Here is a 20,678-nt window from a genome sequence, read left to right on the forward strand (position 1 = left end):
GTTAATTCAATCCTCACAAAGAGTACATAATGAAAGGTAATACAATATATAGCTTTCCATTTACAGAGCACTGTATTTAATTGATTTGAAAACCACATGTGGTTACAGATTGGACAGCCTAAAAATTAAAGCCTAAATATCCCTCTACATATTTCAATTAGCATCTGATGTTGTCACAATTCCCCATGCACTGTCGACAGAAGCTGGTGTGATTTGATTTGTGGTATCTGGAGACGGGTTCTCAGTGGTGCAGTGAAGCGTGAAGCTGGGATTTGGGTGCTATTGTGTGGATTTATTTAGAGTCAGGGTGATGTAAATCCCAGGACTTGTTCTGTGAATCCTTCTGGGGTTACAGTTTCGGGCAATGCCATTTGAAGGACCTCTTGTGATTCTGTGTGACAAAACACACACACACACCAAGTTGACACTGTGTCTGTACAGCTCACAGAATTAAAATGTTTATACAACAAGACTTGGGTTATTCAATGCATGCCATGCAAGTCACCCAAATACATTGCCGCTCTACGTTCACCGCACACTATACGAATACAACTGTTGTGCACTATGAACATGTCAACGATATAAAATGTGCATTATAATGAGTGATAAACATTTGTAGGTTGGATGGGCCGCAAACACTACCGACAAACATTTGGCGCTGCTGCGTTGGCAGTGGTGCACAAGCACAATTCACAAAAAAAACGCAAAAGAAGTTCAACATACACACGTACGTACAGTGTTGCACAATGTCACGTACAAAAACGCTACATATACACATCCGCAAAAACAACGTTCAGCATTCGGCAGAATGGTTGTGCAGTGTGGAGGTGCGCATCGTGTACCGATCGCTTCGTCCCCTTGGCGTGGGGACTTGAGGCTCATGAGAGAGCTGAAGCACTCAGCCAATTCCCCTTCTGTCATTCGCTCTCCTGCACAGACCAAACACCCAACGTGGCACGCTTGCGAGGAGGAAGGTCTGCAGCACAACTTAGTTTATCCAGGTCAACGTGACATCACAATAAGTGAGATTCGGAGCAAGAGTGTGTTGTGTGGAATAGTACCAAACCTACATATTACAATTGTTCGAGCAACAGTTTTTTTTTTAAAGGTTTCCATTCTGGAGAAATCTAGTTATTTTCCAGAATTGGCAAAGAGTAACTTCAAAACACAATTTTTGACATGTTTTGTTTCCTTTGAAAGTGACTTTGGACATGTTCCCATGTATGACATGTATTTTTTGGCAATGACTGATTGGAATATCATTAAATCAAATATCCGAGTGAAGTTCCTCCATGATACGAGTCCCTGGACACCAGAGGAGGCGCTACACGCACCTGTGTTGAGAAGCACGTGGAGCAGTTGGGAGCGATCGAGGTGCCCGTCCTGTGAACCCCCCAGTGTGGTGAGTGCATCACGGATGCTTTGCAGCGTAGGCCCTTCCACGGGGCGGTGGTTCAGGTATAGGCAGAGGAATTCCGGGAGATTCAGAGATGTCACAAACTCCCCCGTCTCAGCGTAATGTGCAAACCGAACCTCATTTAATATTTGTTCGATCTGTGGGTAGTAAACACGACGACATACAACGGACATAAACCGACAACGTACACACACCACACTGCATATATAATCATGTATCTCCTACCGTCCGACAACACAGAACATACTTCACTATACTACATGCATCAAAGAGGGTGCATCACAGTTAACAGCATTTTTCACAGAAATGTCTGAATAAACTTAATCGCATATAAAACACTCTACGCATACTTAGTAATTAGCATGTACTCTATTGCACATGAATAGTAAGAGGTGGAGGGTTGGGGAGCTTCATCCAGCAGTAGACTGACCATGGCTGATGATGATCTTAACAGCGTTCATTGAAGGCTCTGTGGATGTGTAGGCCTTTACTTTAACATCTATTTCTGTGACCAGTCACAAGCTAATCCCTCAGCTATTTGCACAAGCTAATCCCTTAGCTATTTCAATGCTAAATTACTAGTTGCCTCTGTGGATGTGTAGGTTTTGACTTTACATACACAGCAGCGGGGGGGGGGGGGGGGGGGGGGTTGTGGGAACAGGCTTGGGGTGTACATTTAGGACAATTAAACCTGATGAAGATCGCTTGTGTTGTGATCGAAATGTCGTGATTGTTTTAATATAATTTTATTGTATTTCTACATACGTGACTTTACCGAAAAAACCAATGAGTAATTTTATGCAGTCACGAAAGCTTTAATACTTTATTGTCATACTTCTACGGGGAAGTTACCGTTGTAATTGTCCTAAATGTACACCCCAAGCCTGTTCCCACACCTCTCCCCCCCCCCCCCCCGCTGCTGTGTATGTGCAAGATGTGCCTTTTTGAACTCCGCTGCTGTGTATGTGCAATAAGTGCCTTTTTGAGCTTCCATTTTGTATTTGTAATGTGCTTTTTTGAGCTGCCGCTCTCTCTCTGGCCCCTCCCCCCCCCAACCGTATTTCCTATTTAAGCTTCTGTTCTTCCCTCTGGCCCCCCCTCTCTCTCTTTCCTTGCCTCCCTGCTCATCTTTCCTCCCTCCTTACCTCTTGGTGGACTTGTATATGTATTTCTACTGACCGTATACCTCGTATTTTTTCACTTTTTTCACTCTTTCTATGCTGGTTTGTGCAATCCAGAGGTTGAACACGAAATTTAACACTCTTATGAAATTCGTGGTCCGCCAGGAAGTGTCTGTGTTGTTGGCCTCACTGGGTGTGCTTCACATAATGTTTTTCATGTTTGTTAAATGCTCGTCTCTCATCTTTTTTGTTGTATTTACCTCCATGATTTGTTCTTGACACCTGATGAAGATCGCTTGTGTTGTGATCGAAACGTCGTGATTGTTTTGTTTTAATATAATTTTATTGTATTTCTACATACGTGACTTTACCGAAAAAAAACAATGAGTAATCTTAACATCGTTCATTGAAGCTCTGTCGTCCCGACAGGTCTGTTCCTTTCACCTGAAGACGGCCGCTTGCGTTGTGGCCGAAACGTCGTGAACATTTTATTGTGTTATTTTATTATTTTATTCTCATTCTACGTGACTTTACCGAAAGAACCAAAGAAGATAGCACAACCTCTCACCAGAAGAATAATGATAAGTCTCACCTCCTGTTGGGTTGGGTAGTGACCCAGAGCCCGCATTAAGGAAGGAACGTGGGCGAGATCCACACGGTCACAAACTTCCCGAACATCTAGAGTCTCCAATCCCTGACGTAGCAGCTGGGCAAAGTAAAAGTAGTCCTCCAGCTCCTGCACCACACAGCACATATAAGAAACACCGCACACAGTCACACGCGGTAAGCGTGTGGCAGTATGGTTCACCATAGAGATGCAGGGTTAATGTTACAAAAGGACATTCAGAGGAAATATGACGTCACCTCAGGAAAAGAAAAATGCAAGGTATAAAATGTGATGCTTAACAATTAGCCGAACCATGCGAGGGTAATCCAGCCTTAAAGATGAAAATCAGGAAAGTCCTACAAGATTATATCATGTCAACAACAATAACTAAGCTGCCCAAGACAAAAAATCCTTTTATTTAATCGTAAAATAAACTTTTTCAACTCTCAAACTGACATTATTTTCAGTCTTTAGTGATGTAATTTAATGAGTATTAGGCATTTGAAGTGAGCCTCAATTGTATATATAATATTAATACTTTATTTAACACTTTGTTTAATGTAATGAAGGGTGCTTTATAACTCAATACAGTATTTAATCTAAACCAATTCGGAAGGAATTGAGGAACTCACAAATCATTCTGCAGATGCTTTTTGAATTAACATATATTTGGTGAGGCTGGTGATTCTAAAATCTAACGTTGGATGGATGCCCCCGCACCTCCGATTAGCACGGTTGGCTACGTACGGTGCGAAAGAAGTTCAACGAGCATACGCTATAACATACACACCCTGAATAAGTCTCCTTCCCTGCCACATTCCAGCATGCTGTAAAATGGTACGATGCCCTCGCCAGCCAAGGAAGATGCTGTGTGTATTGCCCTGTTTCCATTACACAAAGCAACATTCATAAATGCATTAAGAATCTACACGCGCACAGAGTTCAAACCGCAAATTTAGCGTCTGTGTACAGCATGATGAGGTTTGCACAAGTGGTGTGCACGAGCGACAGACATGGTGTTGACTCTCCACACGTGCACGGCTCCATCAGCCTTTCCCGCAGTCACGACGTAGCGTCCATCGTGTGAGCAGGCCACGTCCTGCACTCCTCCCCCTGCTACAGCGCCGCGCATGTGGCTGTCCACGGCCATCGCGTGACAGTGCACGCCCACCCAGTGGTGAGGATTGCCATCCAACGGCAGCATCTGCAAGCCAACCTGAACCCATCACGGATGGGAAGAAGAGCACGTACAGCTGGTCAGCAATGACAATGATCGACCGTGCTCATGACGCTTGTTCCAAAATTTAAACTTTGCTACTCTTTCGATGCTTACATTTTCAAACATATATTCCAACAAAGTACTAAACACACACTGCTTTCACATTTGAAGGTAACGGAAGTGAACAATGTAAACCATGCTACCTGGACATTGCCTTACACAGTCGTTTGTGATGAACACAAGGAAGTGTGCTTTGTTGGTTATGTCGGTGTTTGGCAAAGCACATATTTTTTTGAGAGGGGAGCCAAGCAGCGGGGCCAATGTTGTCTTCCTGCAAAGCAAAGAGCACAAAACCACGAGTCATCGACCGACTCATGCTGCTGATGTCCATATTGATGCTTACATTGGGTGGAGGACTACCTTGGTTGTTTATGGCAACGTCAAAGTGATGTCTAACTCAAATGAGCATCGAGGCATCGGTGCTCGTCTCCTGTTTATCGCCCTGCAGAGCCAGTGGTGGGAATTCCACGTTCCTATGATGGAAGTGAATGACTGTTGATTTCCCCCCAAAAAGGGGATCTAATTGTACTGACCCCAGAGGCGTGATTGGCCGAGTTATACCCAACCTAGTATTGGAATTCGCAACCTTAAGATTGCGAAACCCCTACTCTACCATTGAACTACCTTCCCGGTTTATGGCAAAACCCTGTACCAATTTTGCCCAAGTATACTACTCTATGTTGCGTATCATAAGAGCAGGAGCAGCTAACTCATTTGGTTCACAATGCACTTATTATGCAACTATGTTCAGTGGAATGAGACTTGTAAAACACTGGCCACTCTGTTGGAAAAATATGCTCACAGAACTTTAAACTTCATGTGTATTCATACAGAATTCCACTTTTACAAAACATAAGAGATGTAATGCACAATACTGTGCCATTGCTCTATATCTAAGATTACTGATACTGTATTTAGTCAATACTGTAAAGGTGATTTAGTACACAAATATGGTGTACTATTATTTTCATGTTGATTTGTATGTAAATTTCTACACTATGCTTTTGTGATCATTAATATAATATTTTCAATATGGCCAGCAGGTTCCTACGTATCCCCAAGCACCACTTTGTGAAAAGTCCGAAGTTGACATAATTGGGATGACTGGCCCCGACGGCGAGAAATCTGAAATTAACTTTCATACTTTTTTGGTAAAAAAAAAGATTTTCCACTGCGCGGATGAACACTTTTGTTTGTATGATAACATTTTGTGCGCATACTTGCACAGGCACGTTGTGAAAATCATCCGGTGCGTGCGTTCAGTGTGCGCATGCTCACCGGCACATGAGCGTGGTGGCATTGTACAGCTTGTATTTGTGCTGGTTGTTGGCCGTGAGCAGGAAGGTTTCAGCAGACAGCGCCGGGTGAAAGAGCAGGCAAAGGGGCACAGCAGACTGTTCTACGCGCTGGAAGCGTAGCACAGACACTTCGTTGGATGAAAGGCCATATTCAACCTGAATCATACACAGGCACAAAATAGGAATTACACAATTATTTTGGTGTGAATTCATGATTCGCACATTTAACCCAAGCGTACAGTGTTTTTATTTCTTTACTCAGCATCGAATTTTAGCAGTCTTGGGGTTTATGTTGCCTAAGACTTGTGGTCTGTAGTCTCAGCCAAGGAGAATACGTACCCTTCACATCTGCTTATAATCACAACCTTTGCACATTTTATAGCGTTTCATAAGAACGCCACACACATGCAAGAGATTAACTCATTCACACCCTACCAGAATGCGATCCTCTCCCAGTGACAGCAGGCGAGGTGAATGCATGTCCTGTTGAGTATCCTGTTGTTTGTCTGGATGTGCTTCAAACCTGATGTCACAGATTGCCTGCGAGTGAGCTCGCTGCCTCCCCAACAAGCGCCACTCGCTCGCAGACACGGTTACAAATACGCTTACTGCATGAGTAGTGTCCTAACGGGCACAGAGATGGAGAGGCAAATTATTTGAGATTTGCATGTACGCACATTAACAACACAGGACTGTTCTGTATGGTGCATGCAGGTAAATATAACATAGTGAGTGAAGCTATATTAAATTTGTGGCATTTGTAAGTGAATGTGGGTGCGGTATCGTGCTGGTTATGTGTATCATTATTGATGTAAGTACACAGCCTGGCACAAGTGCTGTGATAACATCAATGCCACTCAGTGGCGAACGGCAGCAGCTGTTGTTGTCTACAGCCCACGGTGTATATTTACGTATGGATATGACTTACGGGGAGCAGTAGTGTAGCGGTTGGTGTGCTGCGCTTTGCATCTGGTGACCAACACCAGTGATGATTATCTGAACCAGTCCTGGGCATATCTGAGATTGGCTCAGCCTCAAATAGTACCTGGCGCAATGTGTAAATGTCGCCACGAGGGAGACAAAAGCACCCCATCGTGTGCCATGCAGGCATTCACAGTTGCTCACAAACAGCATGTGGCCTAACAGTCTGTTTCAGGCTATACGGGGGGTATTTGTCGTGAGTATATTACTTACAGATGTGGCAAGGTATCGTCCATCGTGAGAGAAGCACAGCCTGGTCACGGCATGTGCTTCATGATGTTCTGGGCGTTGGCAGTCCAGAGGCTCCACGGTTTCGTCCGCCAGGGACAATCCACACACCACATGTGTGCACCCATCAGAAAATCCAATGGCAACACGATTGCCTGATTGGTGGCACATACATAGCACAAATCTCACATACAGATGTAATATTGGTACTGGTGCCATTCAGAGTAATTAATTACAGAAAATAATCATGAGCGTCGTCATGAAGAATATAAGTAAAAAAAATAAACAAGCAGACAGTATGCCTCCTTCAAACATCTGTCCCTCCATTGTTTTACTTTTGTCATGTGGTTGGACAAGAAAGACCGCCGTTCACCACGAAGTGGCGGTGACGTCACTACAGCACTTGTGCCATGCTACGTGTACAATGAGGCCACGTGAAGTGTCGAATGCCCGCTGGCAGGTCACGGAATAGACCCAGGTGCCATGGATTGACTGACTGAGATGGCTGGAAAATGCACCAACTGTGCTCTCCACAGTACCAACTGTGGATGGACGGATACGTGAATGAGACGCATTGTATTACTCATTTTGTTAAGAGTGTTTTATTGTTCAGTTGCTGAAGCATTTACTAAGCTAAAATTACTTGACTAAGCTAAAATTACTTGACTAAGCTCAAATTACTTTTTGCAAGCAAAATAACGCCAGTGCAACCATACTTGAAGACACACAATATAACACTTTCGAGTCAATACACAGGACAAATTAGGACGTAAATATCCCATTAGCCAATTGACCTGACTTTCTTTCAAGAGGATCTCCAATAAACATCAGCATACACAAGAAGCTTGTCCACTTACCTGGCTGGTCATATGCCAAGCTGGAGACAGAAGTGCGAAATTCTCTTGATGCCACGTCGTGTTGAGTGTCTAGGTCCCACAGGATGACGGTGCCTCGCGAAGTGGCCATGCACACGAGCGGGCGGTCAGGGTGCGCTGCCAGTGCCTGCACGCAGCCAGAGAGGGCACCTGGAAGGGCTGTGCACCAGGGCCCGAGAGCAAGGCCACTCTGATGCGTGCTCGTAGCCAAGTCGGGATACAAGTAGGGCTTTATGTTGAATACACTACCGTCGCGCATGCTCGCTACAAACTCCCTGCAATACACACACACACAAGCACAATGTCTTTATGTAGGAAATGTATTTGAATGCACTTAAATACTTAGCATATATTCCCTAATTCTGTAACCTGTAGAAAGTAATTATGCCTTGTGCTACATGTGTAGTGACACACTCAGAGACACGAGCAGTAGGAGGCACTCTATTTATTAACAGCCTTCACAGGTTACAAGGGATAACTACAACTCTCAGTCAGGACAGCTGGCAGACTGCCGGACTGCGGACGTCGAGAAGGTGAAGATGGTGGCGAAGACGCCAGCAGCACGACGGGATTCCACTCCAGGCAACAGCCCCGAGCCTTCGCTCGGGGTCCACTTTTATCCTCCTAGAGTGGCCTCTCTCCGCCCCGGCCACCCTTCTAGAACCTACTCGCGGGTTCCCGGGCTTACGTCACGTGCCCCCTCTATCACCTTTCCCCTACATCCCTCTCTCTCACTTATCACGTGACCTGCTGACAGACAGGGCTGCTGCAACTGCAGATCCCCTTCTCTGCCAGCAACCGGCGCTATGCTACGTAGTGACCCATTCCATGTCACTACACATGTGTATTGTGTAACCTCGTGTCCAGTGAAGCTTCCGTCTGGCCCATAGAAATAAATGTATCATTCAAATAACAAAAAGGATTGTGAAATGAAATTCGGTGCAAACACACGCACCTTGCCACGAATGGTGCTGCTTCCAGGCTGGCGTCACGTGGGGGTGACTGTCCTTCCAGAGGGCGTCCTGGTTCGGCTGAGAAAGACACGCACACCACAGTGTGCCCCGCGGCCACTCCCTGCCCCGAAGTCTTGGTCCCCCCCGGTAGTCTGCCTGGGGCCTCCTGCCCTTTGTCCAACCTGCCTCCCTGCTGCACCCTTACGTGGGGAATCTGGAGCCAGAAGAGCAGGCGTAGCTGGAGGTCGTAATATCGAACGGTGCCGGTTGTGTCACCTGTCACCACAAATCTGCGTGTGAAAGTGAGTAGATTATGTTACGTAAAATGTTTTGTTAATGGCTGTGTAGACACAGAATTATAAAAATCTACTAAGTTTTTCATACAGTATATATAGTATGTCATATTTATATGCATAATCCTCATTATGGTGGCTGAAAATGCAGTTTCCCAAATTGGAATCTATAAACATTTCAGGTCACATTCCACCACTCATGAAAAATCAGACATTTGGACACAAGCGCAGCTTTGAATGCTCCTCCGGGTATTATTAGGATGCACACTGTCAATATGAGTTGTATTACATGGCTCATCATTATATAAGGCTACTATTAAAGGTGTCTGTGCTCTCAACTAACCTAAATAAATTAATATTTCAAATATGAACTGGTTTAAAAACAACGAAACATGTATTTTCAATAAAATACTTTACTTATCCTATTGTATAGTTTCACATGGCAGTGCAACTTTAAAGGCAGAGGGAAGATATATTAGAGGAGCAAGTCAGGAATCTAACCTACCACTTCGTGCGTATTGGTATGGCACTGAGTGAGTTTCATCCAGGCTCTTCATTGTGTCGTTATCTAAAGCAAGCTGCTTACTAGAGTCCTACTCTTTGGCATTAAATTGCTGGAAATATGTCACCACTTACTGGTCAGACAGAGCAAGTGTTGTGATTGGTCGATCTTGTAGATGTAGCAGTTTAAGGGCTTTCCGTACCGCACCATGTGTGGCTGTGTGCACGTTGGGTGCACACCCCGGCACACTCCACACCACCAGATTACCAGTAGCCGTGCCGGAAAGTACAGACGATTGTGAGAACACAGAGTGCGTTAGGGGACCCACTGCACGGCCAAATGTCTGTGAGATACAAATACCACACACTAAGTGAACTGCATATCACAGACACATACCATGCACATTATAAATTGTATACACACCATTGTCATTATGCACAAGTACACAACATATAATACTACTACAGGATGTCGCACATACTACACGCAATATGGTAACCTGGATGACTGTGCACATATCCATATACAACTCCTTATAGTGTTCAATCACAAAGTGGATTTTTCACGTGCTATCTACGAGTTATGCAAAGGGTTGCTTTTGTTGCTTAAGATTTGCTCAAATTCACAATTGTCATTTTTTATTCTTAGGCTGTACATTAGTAGCATGGGTGTATATTCTTTAATTCCAATGTTTATGAAGCATGCAACCTTTTTAATAATTCACAAATTTTCTCTCAAGAACAGGGTTTGAAATTTAGAGAGAAGAAAAAAAATCTTCCGAGCATTCATTGGCCTAATTTATTGTACATTTATAATAACAAAAACTAATTGACAAAAAAAGTTTGAACTTACCTGCTCATTAAGCACAGGGGTATACATTTCTATGCTGTTATCACTCTGGAACACACAGGCAGACACACCACCATCCGGACATTGCATTAAAGAACATCACTAGAAATAGATTTTAACTTAGCCACATGCATTAAAATAGAAATGTTGTAGTCCATTAATCTTCTCGAGTATTTCACGGTTTTTAATAGCCTCAAACACAGTTTGTCGTCCAGTAGTGATGGTCATGATATGCAGGAAGTGTTACATGTGGGATGATTCAGATTTTGTGTAACTCACCCATTGGTAAAACACAGCCTGTGTTTCACTGTTAGTTATGAAATGACGGTGGTCACTGATATTGAAAGTCACATGTGTCTAAGAGGGAAATACACACACACATATTAATCTTACATTGGTGACTCATGAATATAACCAGATCATCAAAAAGCATAATCTCTGTTGCTGTTGTCAACTCCTTAGGGTCACTATCAGGTGAGATTGAAGACACCGAATCATGGCTACTACATTTATGAATGCTTCGTGGACTTGACTGACAATTTCGCCCAGAATATGCACGGCTTTTTACAGGGCTCATTGTGTTATCTGACAACGTATAGATCATTCTATTACAGAGATGTATTCATGCTGTCACGCTTCAGCAGTATCTCAGCATGCAAACAAAAGATTATATTCTTGAATTTGAATATGGCATTTACATCGCTATATTCTTTTCCCCATGTTTCCTAAGTCTCATCAGGCTCTCATCTGATATTAGAAAGGTTACTTATTGGTTCAGCATTAGTGCAGTCGATACGGTGCTGTACTATGAACCTTACCGAGTTAGATTCCCAGCTAAACTAAACAAGTTTAATTATACCAGGTTAGACTCACTGAGCTATATACTGTAGCTCTATTTCAGAAGCGACCTGGCCACATATGATAGATCAACGAAGTGGCTTATTACGTGGAAATTTATAGCAGCCAAATACTCTAAACATCAGTGGCGAGTGAAATCCCAATTTATCCTGGCCCCACATCCCCGCGACTCCAACCCCGCACTGACCATGAAGTATGGTCAAACAACCCCCCATGACCGACACGGCATGAGGAGGCCTTCATCCAGTAGCCGGGCTGTAAATGTATTATTATTATTAAACTGATTCCCTCACCTGATACCCCCAGTCAGGATCCAATTCCACGGAGCATACTGGCAGATCTGATTCGATGGTCCAACGCCATACAGACACCCTCTGCAACACACAACATTCCCACTGTGAGATGCACACTCAGTGAGACACACTATAACGCCGATAAAACACCATCATTATGAAACAAAATGTTCCTGTTGTAAAACGCTGCACACCTTCTGTGATATACTGTAATTATTAATTGATTAAAATACATTCTTGAGGTAGCTGGGTGGCTCAAGGGACAGTACTGGGACAGAACCAGAGGTACCTGGTTAATATCATGACAGCCACTGCTATATTAAACTAGGATAGCAAGTTGATGGTGTCAGCGCAGTCATCGTTAACTGCACACGTACATTCACATTAAATTGACTTGTTTAATCAACTGGGCAAAATTCCAAATCTGATAATTACATTTTACTTTGATTTGCCTGTGATGCAATGGAATATCTAGATAGCAAAGCGTATGGGAAAGAAAAGCAGCCCTAGGGATAAAAAGGGGTCACATTAAAGGATTTCAGAAGTAGTTATGGAACATTACCTTCTATGGGCTCTTCTCTAGAAAACAAATAAAGAAAATGAATTGATTCTTATGGGCACATTACGTGCGTCAAGTTGTGCATGCAGGAATGAAATATCGTATTTACAATTTATGTGCACTTTGTGTACATTTTACTGGAACGATACTGCATAGATGAGACGGAACAAATGAGAGACAATATGAACGGGACAGTAAAAATTTGACAGAAATAACTGATTCTTGCATTGCGGGGCAAATCATTCAATCGTGTGGGAGAGGGGGTGAATTGCAATGTGCCTAAGGGGCCGTCCATAAATGACGGCACGCACCTGGGGGGGGTTAGATATTTGTGACGATGTGTGACGAAGGGGGGGGGGGTTGACAAATGTGACGTCACATCAAAATGCGCAACTTTAAATAAATATAGACAACACGTTCTACTTCATTAAATAGACTTTTTAATAAATGTTTTTCTCCTACAACATCAGAGTGCAGCGCCACATTAAATACGCACTACAATGACAATAGTTTAAAGCCATTTGAAGCATGTGTAATTTTTTTGGGGGGGGGATAGAGCTTTGTGACGTCATATTTGAGGGGGGGTCTGACTTTTTGTGACGCCGTGTGATGATGGGAGGGGGGGGGGCTAAAAAATAGTCCAAAATCGCGTGACGTTATTTATGGACGGCACCTAACATGTACCAACCACACGACGACATACGCTCCTTTCATGACACTCAGCTGCCAATTACTGTTACATTAATGCACACCATGATCAACTAAATTAAATAAACATGTACTGTACTTTAATACATCTTACTTCTTTTAACAGCAATTGCAGCAACGTACGAGAGAAAAAATGCCACTCCAACAGAACAGTGAATTATGACTTGCAGTAATGATCGCATACCTGGGGTGTTTCAGTCCCCAAGGTGATGATGTAACTGGCATCTGGGCTCATTGTCATGGCAACAACACCCTTTTCGGGATGACATGAGAACAACGTGTGCACCGGAATTCTGGGAGAATACAGAGTACACGTTGACATTTCAGCTGGAGTGCAAATACACCTCAAAATCACATAGTCTGTATACGTGCAGCTATATTATTAATGTGTGGTGTAAAAGTGTTTTTTTTCCCACTAAATACACTCCGTACAACTTGTAAGGGTAGTGTTGGGACGCATTGGGGTTAAGCGAGGACAAAGGGATGCACTGCAAATTAATTAAATATTGAGGGCGGCAGGAACAAAGCCGGGAAGGCATGGGATTGATTCGCTGAGGACTGGAGGAGAGAGAGAGATTTGGCAGGAAAGGAGTGAGAGGAACTTTCTGGAAAGATCTGGGGGCTGAGGGTATATAAGGGGGGTGGTGACCCATTCCCCGGGGCTCATGCAGAGAGAAGACTACCTACTCATGCTATTTGTATAGTGAGGAATTCCAATAAAATCCCTTACCCGAAGATCATCTCGTGTGGACTCCCCTTTCACACGTATGTGCTATGAGGTAGGGCCACTGCATGAAACGCCACCTATTCTATATATTTATCCTTTTATAAGGCAGTGTTATTGAGGAATGTGACGTTTTTTTTCTGTTACAAAATGTGGGTGTGATTCTGTTAGCCGCTTTCACGTCCCAAATTACACATATATAGTTATTGTGCTTAATTCAGAATGCTAGGAGCGATCTCAATGCCGGGTTGCACAGCCACAAAGTGCAGCTGATCTAGGAAACCTGTTAAATCAAATTTATAGAGTAACTGAAAAAGTAAGATTACTTACAAATAAATACAACTTACTCTGATAACTAAAATTAAGTGATTTGCATGAATATTTCCGTGAATTATATTCCCCATTGCAGTCGCGCACTAATCCGTACAACTATCCATCAATTTCCCACACATTGCTATACCGAATATAGCAATGTGTTTTCGCTGGTTCTCCTGGAGGCAGTTTGGCACTGGTATTTCAACTAGGTCATGGCATAGTCATTCAGCAGCATCTTTCGCACAAGTAATGCCATGTTTTTATGCTCGACAGTTACTTATACAAACTTTGCAGTGAGATACACTTGCTACCATATACAGCTTGGATTCCAGTGAATATTACTGTACAGAGCATTTTTCTGCAAACAAAAACCGCTTATAGCAGCATGTTCTCCCCCCCCCCTCCATCCTGTACACACCCATATTTTAAAAAATAATTTCCACATGACTAGTGCATGTGACTTGTCACTTATGTACTTTAAATACTGTATTTAAAATAGCATCCATCTTGCAAGGTTTCAACTTTGCACGATTCCCACTTGGCAAAATACAAACCCCTTTTCAAAAACGCTGTCAATTGTGGAAAAGGCAGCCAGAACAGTATTTGAGTGTTAAGTACTGGAACGTCCTCCTGCTGTGTTTGTTTCACACCTGATGACGGTTGCTTGTGTTGCGATCGAAACGTCGTGATCTATGATTTTTTCTACCTACGTGACTTTACAGAAAGAACCAAAGAGTATGGATTCCTGCAGTCATGAAAGCTCCAAATGAAGAATGTATATTCTTAACAAAACATATTCTTCCAGTTCAAATGCAACCCGAATTTAAATAACAATCTGGAATGCGCTTTTCTTTTTGGTAACATAGAACAATATGACATCCTGGTTTGTTTTATGTATCCACAATCTGAAAATACACGTGACTGAAATAAAATACAGTGTGTCTGTGTATATAATACTATAAGCATATGTCGTGCATATAGTGCAAGAATAATCTAGCATTTGCATGTGAGCTTGGTTTCACTGTGAAAACAAGTCACCGTTACCCAGAGTATGTGTCCCACACTATCACAGTGCTTCCTGGACCAGTGTCTGCTGTGGCAAGCCACCGCTTGTTTTCACTCAGACACATGCAGGATAGAGTGTTAGCGTGTCCCTGTTAAGACAAACACAGCACAAAATTAAGCACCTCCACGTCCAACACACATATGGTCACTGCATCCCGTGCTTTCAGATGCGCTTTTGCAGCCGTCTGGAATGCTCTGCCTTCCGAAATTAGGAAGCCACTGGAGCTATGCAGTTTAAAATCTAGATTGAAAACTAATTTGTTTTTAACAGTTTTTGTGTTAAGTTTGTTGTCCTTCCCCTGCACCTCCAATTAGCACGGTTGGCTACATATGGTACGAAAGAAGTTCAACATACATATAAACAGTATCCAGATAATCATGAGAATTCTGTATTTGTAAATCATGTAAGAATCTGGAAAGATGCGATTTCTTATTTTTAAGGCAACTGGATTGAGATTCAAAAGCAGTAGAGTATACACAAATTAATATAAGGAAGACATATAGCACATTGAGATAACAAAACAATTCAGGAATATTATTGTATTACAGGAAAGGTAAAATATTTTTTTCATAATAACATTGTGCATAATTAGTTTTCAGAAGAAATAATGTCAAGGTATAGTAATACAGTGTTATTGGAACGGCTGCAATGTAATTACAAACAGCAAGTCGAGAGCTAAATAAAAATGTAGAGTTTAATAATTACTGGTAATGAAAAAAAGACGTATTTTTTACGATATATGCAATCGAATGTGGACTTCTTTCCAGATTTGTGTCTTTAGTACAGCACGGTGTTGCACTGTAATACGTTGTCTGAGATGTGGTTCTGTGCACACCTGAAGGATATGCTGAGTGTGCTTCTCGTAGTCAAAGAGAATGACCGCCCGACCACACGTGTAGATGACTGCATTGCGCTCCGCATCCTGCAGGCTCCTCACAGCTACTCGGGAATTCACGCCGATGGACCACGCCAATACCTGCCACACACCACACCACCAACCAAACACAATTTAGTTAACAGACCCTGCAAAAAAAATACATCATACATCACAACTCTTTAGGGTCTATAAGTATTTATATATCATCTATCCCTTAACCGAAGTCGTCGTAGGGGTGCAACTCCGCACTTTTGCATGTCCTTCGCAGTGTTTTGTCAGGGTTGTGTCGGATTATATTATCACTCCATGTTAGCACATTTATCATCCTATTAATCTTGGGCTGTCTTCTTCGTTTTCCTTTGACCATGCCCCCTACAATGATGTTTTAACAGTCCCCCTTTTCATGTCACATATGCATACATTGCAGTTTCATTTTCTTCACTATTGTCAACAGTGGGTTTGTAATCTCCCATCTTTTCTGAGAATTCAGTTAAAACCAATTCATGTGGTAAGCTGTGTATGGTATTCGCAGTAAGTTTTTGATCACCGTTAATGCTTATATCAACTGATTACACGACTGCACATTTCCAATGAATCTTGCGGCTTTTATGGTGTGCGTACACACACCACCTGGGTGCTGCGCTTTACCAGTGCTTCAGGGGAGCTGTGATCTGTTGAAGGTGTATCCAGTGCCACGCGAGGAGTGGCTGTGTATACGACAGACGCCTCTTCTTCATCATCATTCAACGGAGTTGTTGGTTCGGGGAGGAGTACATCAATTTCTCTTCGAAACACAAAGACAAAAGGGACAAACATATTTAATGTCATCACCACAGAACTTGAAAAAAAATCACACGCACATACTTATTTCTAACACTTTTAAGAACTCACATCTAGATTTAAAGCTTTCGTGACTGCAGGGATTCATATTCTTGGTTCTTTCGGTAAAGTCACGTAGAAGGGAAACAATACAATAATAAAAATATAAAACAATAACATTCTCACGACGTTTCGTCTGCAACACAAGCAATCATCATCAGGTGTGAAATCAACGTTAAAAATAACCGCCACTTTTTTCAAAATTTCTTTCTGTGATTTTCACACCTTATGATGATTGCTTGTGTTGCAGTCGAAACGTCGTGAGAATTGTATTGTTTTATATTTTTATTATTTTATTGTTTCCCTTCTACGTGACTTTACCAAAAGAACCAAGAATATAACTCACATCTATTTAGATAAACTCGGTAACATGTACAGAAAGGAAGTGACTACTGTCCCAACAGATATGGGGAAAGAAACTGGCACTTCTGTCCCTACAGAATGTTTTATATGCAGACCTTCCTGCCTTCTTTACACACAACAGATCTCTTTCAAATTACAAACCATCCTACCCTCTTTACCTGGAGAGCAGTTTTTTTCTTCCAAATTCATAATTACACTTCAATTGATATATGAAGTGGCATTGTCTCATTTAGTGCCAGACGAATTACCAGGCAGTTATTGCCTCACACCGCCTTCATGTTTTAGCCCGCATCTGGCATGTGCAGTGAAAGTACTCTCGGCCTGAGGGAAAGGTCACTTCCCACTTCTACTCGGATTCAAATCTCGCCCATTCTGACAGGGCTGTGACTAGACATCTGTCTACTTCCATTTCAGTTGAAATTTTTGTAAAAAAAAATGTCAACAAGAGTACCATCCACACGTATGTATATATTCAGTGCATAGCGGTTGTGTGAATTATTTGAACTGTTGTGCTTGACATCACTTTACCATTAGTATAGATTTTTATATGACTGTAATAAATTAAAATACCCATTGCTCTTAACGCCTAACATTAATTGGCAGAAGATTAAAACATAGTAGCCTCTTGGAAAGGGAGTCTTGAGAGTCAGTTAGTCTTTAGATTTCTGTGTCATTGTTCTCCCCGCGGTCGCTTGGATTTTTTCTCCGGGGTATCTGGTTTTTCCCTCCACACTTAGATACATACGTTTAGATTATTTAGATGGTTTGCCTGCTATACATGTCTACATGATAAGCCACTTCCTTGAGCTATGATTTTTGGCCAGGTTGCTTCTAAAAAAGAAACTAATAACTCCGTGGGCTTTACTTTGTAAAATAAAAGTAGATTAGTTTCATAACAAAAACATGTGATTCGCTTACCTTACCTATGCTTTGCACTCCTATCGTTATTTTTGTATTGTTGTTGCAACTTTCTTACCCACCCTTACTGGACACCTGTGAAAACAAGCGGTATAGCTCATGGGATTCCTTCAGTAAAAAATAAAGATTCTGATTCTGTTATTATACATTGCACATGTCGCTCTGCAAAACTAATTCTGAATCAAAGGGATGCTCACCCCCTTTCGTGGCCGGTGGACGTTGAGGGCGGTTCTGGACTTGAAGTATGGCCAGGAACACCGTGATCTACAGCTTTTGATGCCTCCGGGCTCTCTGCCATTTGAAATTTGCTTTTTATAAACACACAAGATGAAAGGAAAAAATACAGCATATTTCGTTCAACAAAGTGACGTGCATAGCTGTTGTCACAATTTAAACTACTACGGTTTCAACTTTATAGCATAGTTGTCAACCCCTTATCAGTGTCTTACCTTATTCATACCTGTCAACCCCTTATCAGTGTCTACCTTATTCATACCTGTCAACTGCTTATCAGTGTCTACCTTATTCATACCTGTCAACCCCTTATCAGTGTCTACCTTATTCATACCCTGTCAACCCCTTATCAGTGTCTACCTTATTCATACCTGTCAACCCCATATCAGTGTCTACCTTATTCATACCCTGTCAACCCCTTATCAGTGACTATCTTATTCATACCTGTCAACCCCTTATCAGTGTCTACCTTATTCATACAGTGAGGGAAATAAGTATTTGACCCCCTCTCAATCAGAAAGATTTATGGCTCCCTGGTGTCTTTTATACAGGTAACGAGCTGAGATTACGAGCACACTCTTAAAGGGAGTGCTCCTAATCTCAGCTTGTTACCTGTATAAAAGACACCTGTCCACAGAAGCAATCAATCAATCAGATTCCAAACTCTCCACTATGGCTAAGACCAAAGAGCTCTCCAAGGATGTCAGGGACAAGATTGTAGACCTACACAAGGCTGGAATGGGCTATAAGACCATTGCCAAGCAGCTTGGTGAGAAGGTGACAACAGTTGCTGCGATTATTCGCAAATGGAAGAAACATTGCAATGATCATGAGAACGGTGAGGAATCAGCCCAGAACTACACGGGAGGATCTTGTCAATGATCTAAAGGCAGCTGGGACCATAGTCACCAAGAAAACAATTGGTAACACTACGCCGTGAAGGACTGAAATCCTGCAGCACCCGCAAGGTCCCCCTGCTCAAGAAAGCACATATACATGCCCGTCTGAAGTTTGCCCATGAACATCTGAATGATTCAGAGGACAACTGGGTGAAAGTGTTATGGTCAGATGAGACCAAAATGGAGCTCTTTGGCATCAACTCAACTCGCCGTGTTTGGAGGAGGAGGAATGCTGCCTATGACCCCAAGAACACCATCCCCACCGTCAAACATGGAGGTGGAAACATTATGCTTTGGGGGTGTTTTTCTGCTAAGGGGACAGGACAACTTCACGACGATGGACGGGGCCATGTACCGTCAAATCTTGGGTGAGAACCTCCTTCCCTCAGCCAGGGCATTGAAAATGGGTCGTGGATGGGTATTCCAGCATGACAATGACCCAAAACACACGGCCAAGACAACAAAGGAGTGGCTCAAGAAGAAGCACATTAAGGTCCTGGAGTGGCCTAGCCAGTCTCCAGACCTTAATCCCATAGAAAATCTGTGGAGGGTGCTGAAGGTTCGAGTTTCCAAACAGTCGGCCTCGAAACCTTAATGACTTGGAGAAGATCTGCAAAGAGGAATGGGACAAAATCCCTCCTGAGATGTGTGCAAAGCTGGTGGCCAACTACAAGAAACGTCTGACCTCTGTGATTGCCAACAAGGGTTTTGCCACCAAGTACTAAGTCATGTTTTGCAGAGGGGTCAAATACTTATTTCCCTCATTAAAATGCAAATCAATTTATAACATTTTTGACATGCGTTTTTCTGGATTTTTTTGTCGTTATTCTGCCTCTCACTGTTCAAATAAACCTACCATTAAAATTATAGACTGATCATTTCTTTGTCAGTGGGAAAACGTACAAAATCATCAGGGGAACAAATACTTTTTTCCCTCACTGTATTACAGGCCAATTCAGACCTTACTGGTCACCCCGTGCCTCTTATAAATCTCAACGTTCATCCTACAAAGTCCCATCACAAGCGAGAAACACAAACAAATAGACAAAACATTGTTTTTTGTGCCCGTATTGAAACGTCTGCACGCCGTATGGACCTGAAAACTCAATTTCCCTGTACAAGAATACGAGAACCCTTGTGGGTACGGTATTGTTGTGGTGCGTATCGGCTGCTGTTTTACACCACTGCTGTAATCTCAATTCAGTAGAATTAAACACTGCTGTAACTGATGTATCCTGCGTTACTGTATCTATGCTGCTTTCATTGTTATTGATGTATCCTCAAGTGTTCCGTGAAGGCTGTCCTCAGTGACTTATTATATTTCGTAGCTGTGGCTGTATCCTCAGCTGTCGTGTATCTAAACAATGTCTGTATATCCGCGATATCCTGAGTAAACAATGTCTGTATATCAGCGATATCCTGAGTAAACAATGTCTGTATATCAGCGACATCCTGAGTAAACAATGTCTGTATATCAGCGATATCCCGAGTAATATTATCGCGTCCTCAGAAACATATAACACGGAGCCGTATCCATACCCATCGCTCGTTGTACACTCGGCCACTGCGATACACAGGGTGG

At 42.6% G+C, this 20,678-nt stretch overlaps 2 protein-coding genes across 3 annotated transcripts in view; one reads left to right on the forward strand and one right to left on the reverse strand.

The window, feature by feature from the left end:
* CFAP251 (cilia and flagella associated protein 251) overlaps nucleotides 1-20,678 on the reverse strand; it is a 21,093-nt gene continuing 415 nt past the window's right edge. For both annotated transcript variants that reach the window (XM_032967536.2, XM_032967545.2), the window contains exons 2-22: nucleotides 18,161-18,271; nucleotides 16,452-16,587; nucleotides 15,762-15,902; nucleotides 14,905-15,014; nucleotides 13,006-13,114; nucleotides 11,555-11,635; nucleotides 10,683-10,760; nucleotides 10,407-10,451; nucleotides 9,689-9,897; nucleotides 8,762-9,049; nucleotides 7,789-8,081; nucleotides 6,917-7,086; nucleotides 6,158-6,346; nucleotides 5,703-5,878; nucleotides 4,584-4,695; nucleotides 4,159-4,361; nucleotides 3,936-4,026; nucleotides 3,131-3,274; nucleotides 1,335-1,554; nucleotides 843-929; nucleotides 1-391 (exon numbers count right to left, since the gene is read on the reverse strand). In XM_032967536.2, coding sequence (XP_032823427.2) covers nucleotides 303-391; nucleotides 843-929; nucleotides 1,335-1,554; nucleotides 3,131-3,274; nucleotides 3,936-4,026; nucleotides 4,159-4,361; nucleotides 4,584-4,695; nucleotides 5,703-5,878; nucleotides 6,158-6,346; nucleotides 6,917-7,086; nucleotides 7,789-8,081; nucleotides 8,762-9,049; nucleotides 9,689-9,897; nucleotides 10,407-10,451; nucleotides 10,683-10,760; nucleotides 11,555-11,635; nucleotides 13,006-13,114; nucleotides 14,905-15,014; nucleotides 15,762-15,902; nucleotides 16,452-16,587; nucleotides 18,161-18,261 — 3,072 coding nt within the window. In that variant the 5' untranslated portion in view covers nucleotides 18,262-18,271 and the 3' untranslated portion in view covers nucleotides 1-302. The remainder of the gene's footprint in view (nucleotides 392-842; nucleotides 930-1,334; nucleotides 1,555-3,130; nucleotides 3,275-3,935; nucleotides 4,027-4,158; nucleotides 4,362-4,583; nucleotides 4,696-5,702; nucleotides 5,879-6,157; nucleotides 6,347-6,916; nucleotides 7,087-7,788; nucleotides 8,082-8,761; nucleotides 9,050-9,688; nucleotides 9,898-10,406; nucleotides 10,452-10,682; nucleotides 10,761-11,554; nucleotides 11,636-13,005; nucleotides 13,115-14,904; nucleotides 15,015-15,761; nucleotides 15,903-16,451; nucleotides 16,588-18,160; nucleotides 18,272-20,678) is intronic.
* Nucleotides 13,522-20,678, forward strand: part of LOC116950103 (dystrotelin) — a 23,380-nt gene continuing 16,223 nt past the window's right edge. Inside the window, exon 1 of the mRNA XM_076068877.1 lies at nucleotides 13,522-13,600. The gene's annotated coding sequence lies outside the window, so the exon portion shown is untranslated. The remainder of the gene's footprint in view (nucleotides 13,601-20,678) is intronic.

The sequence above is a fragment of the Petromyzon marinus genome, chromosome 2 (assembly GCF_048934315.1).
Source record: "Petromyzon marinus isolate PM22_M1 ecotype Great Lakes invasive population chromosome 2, UKy_Petmar_22M1.pri1.0, whole genome shotgun sequence".
NCBI lineage: Eukaryota > Metazoa > Chordata > Hyperoartia > Petromyzontiformes > Petromyzontidae > Petromyzon > Petromyzon marinus.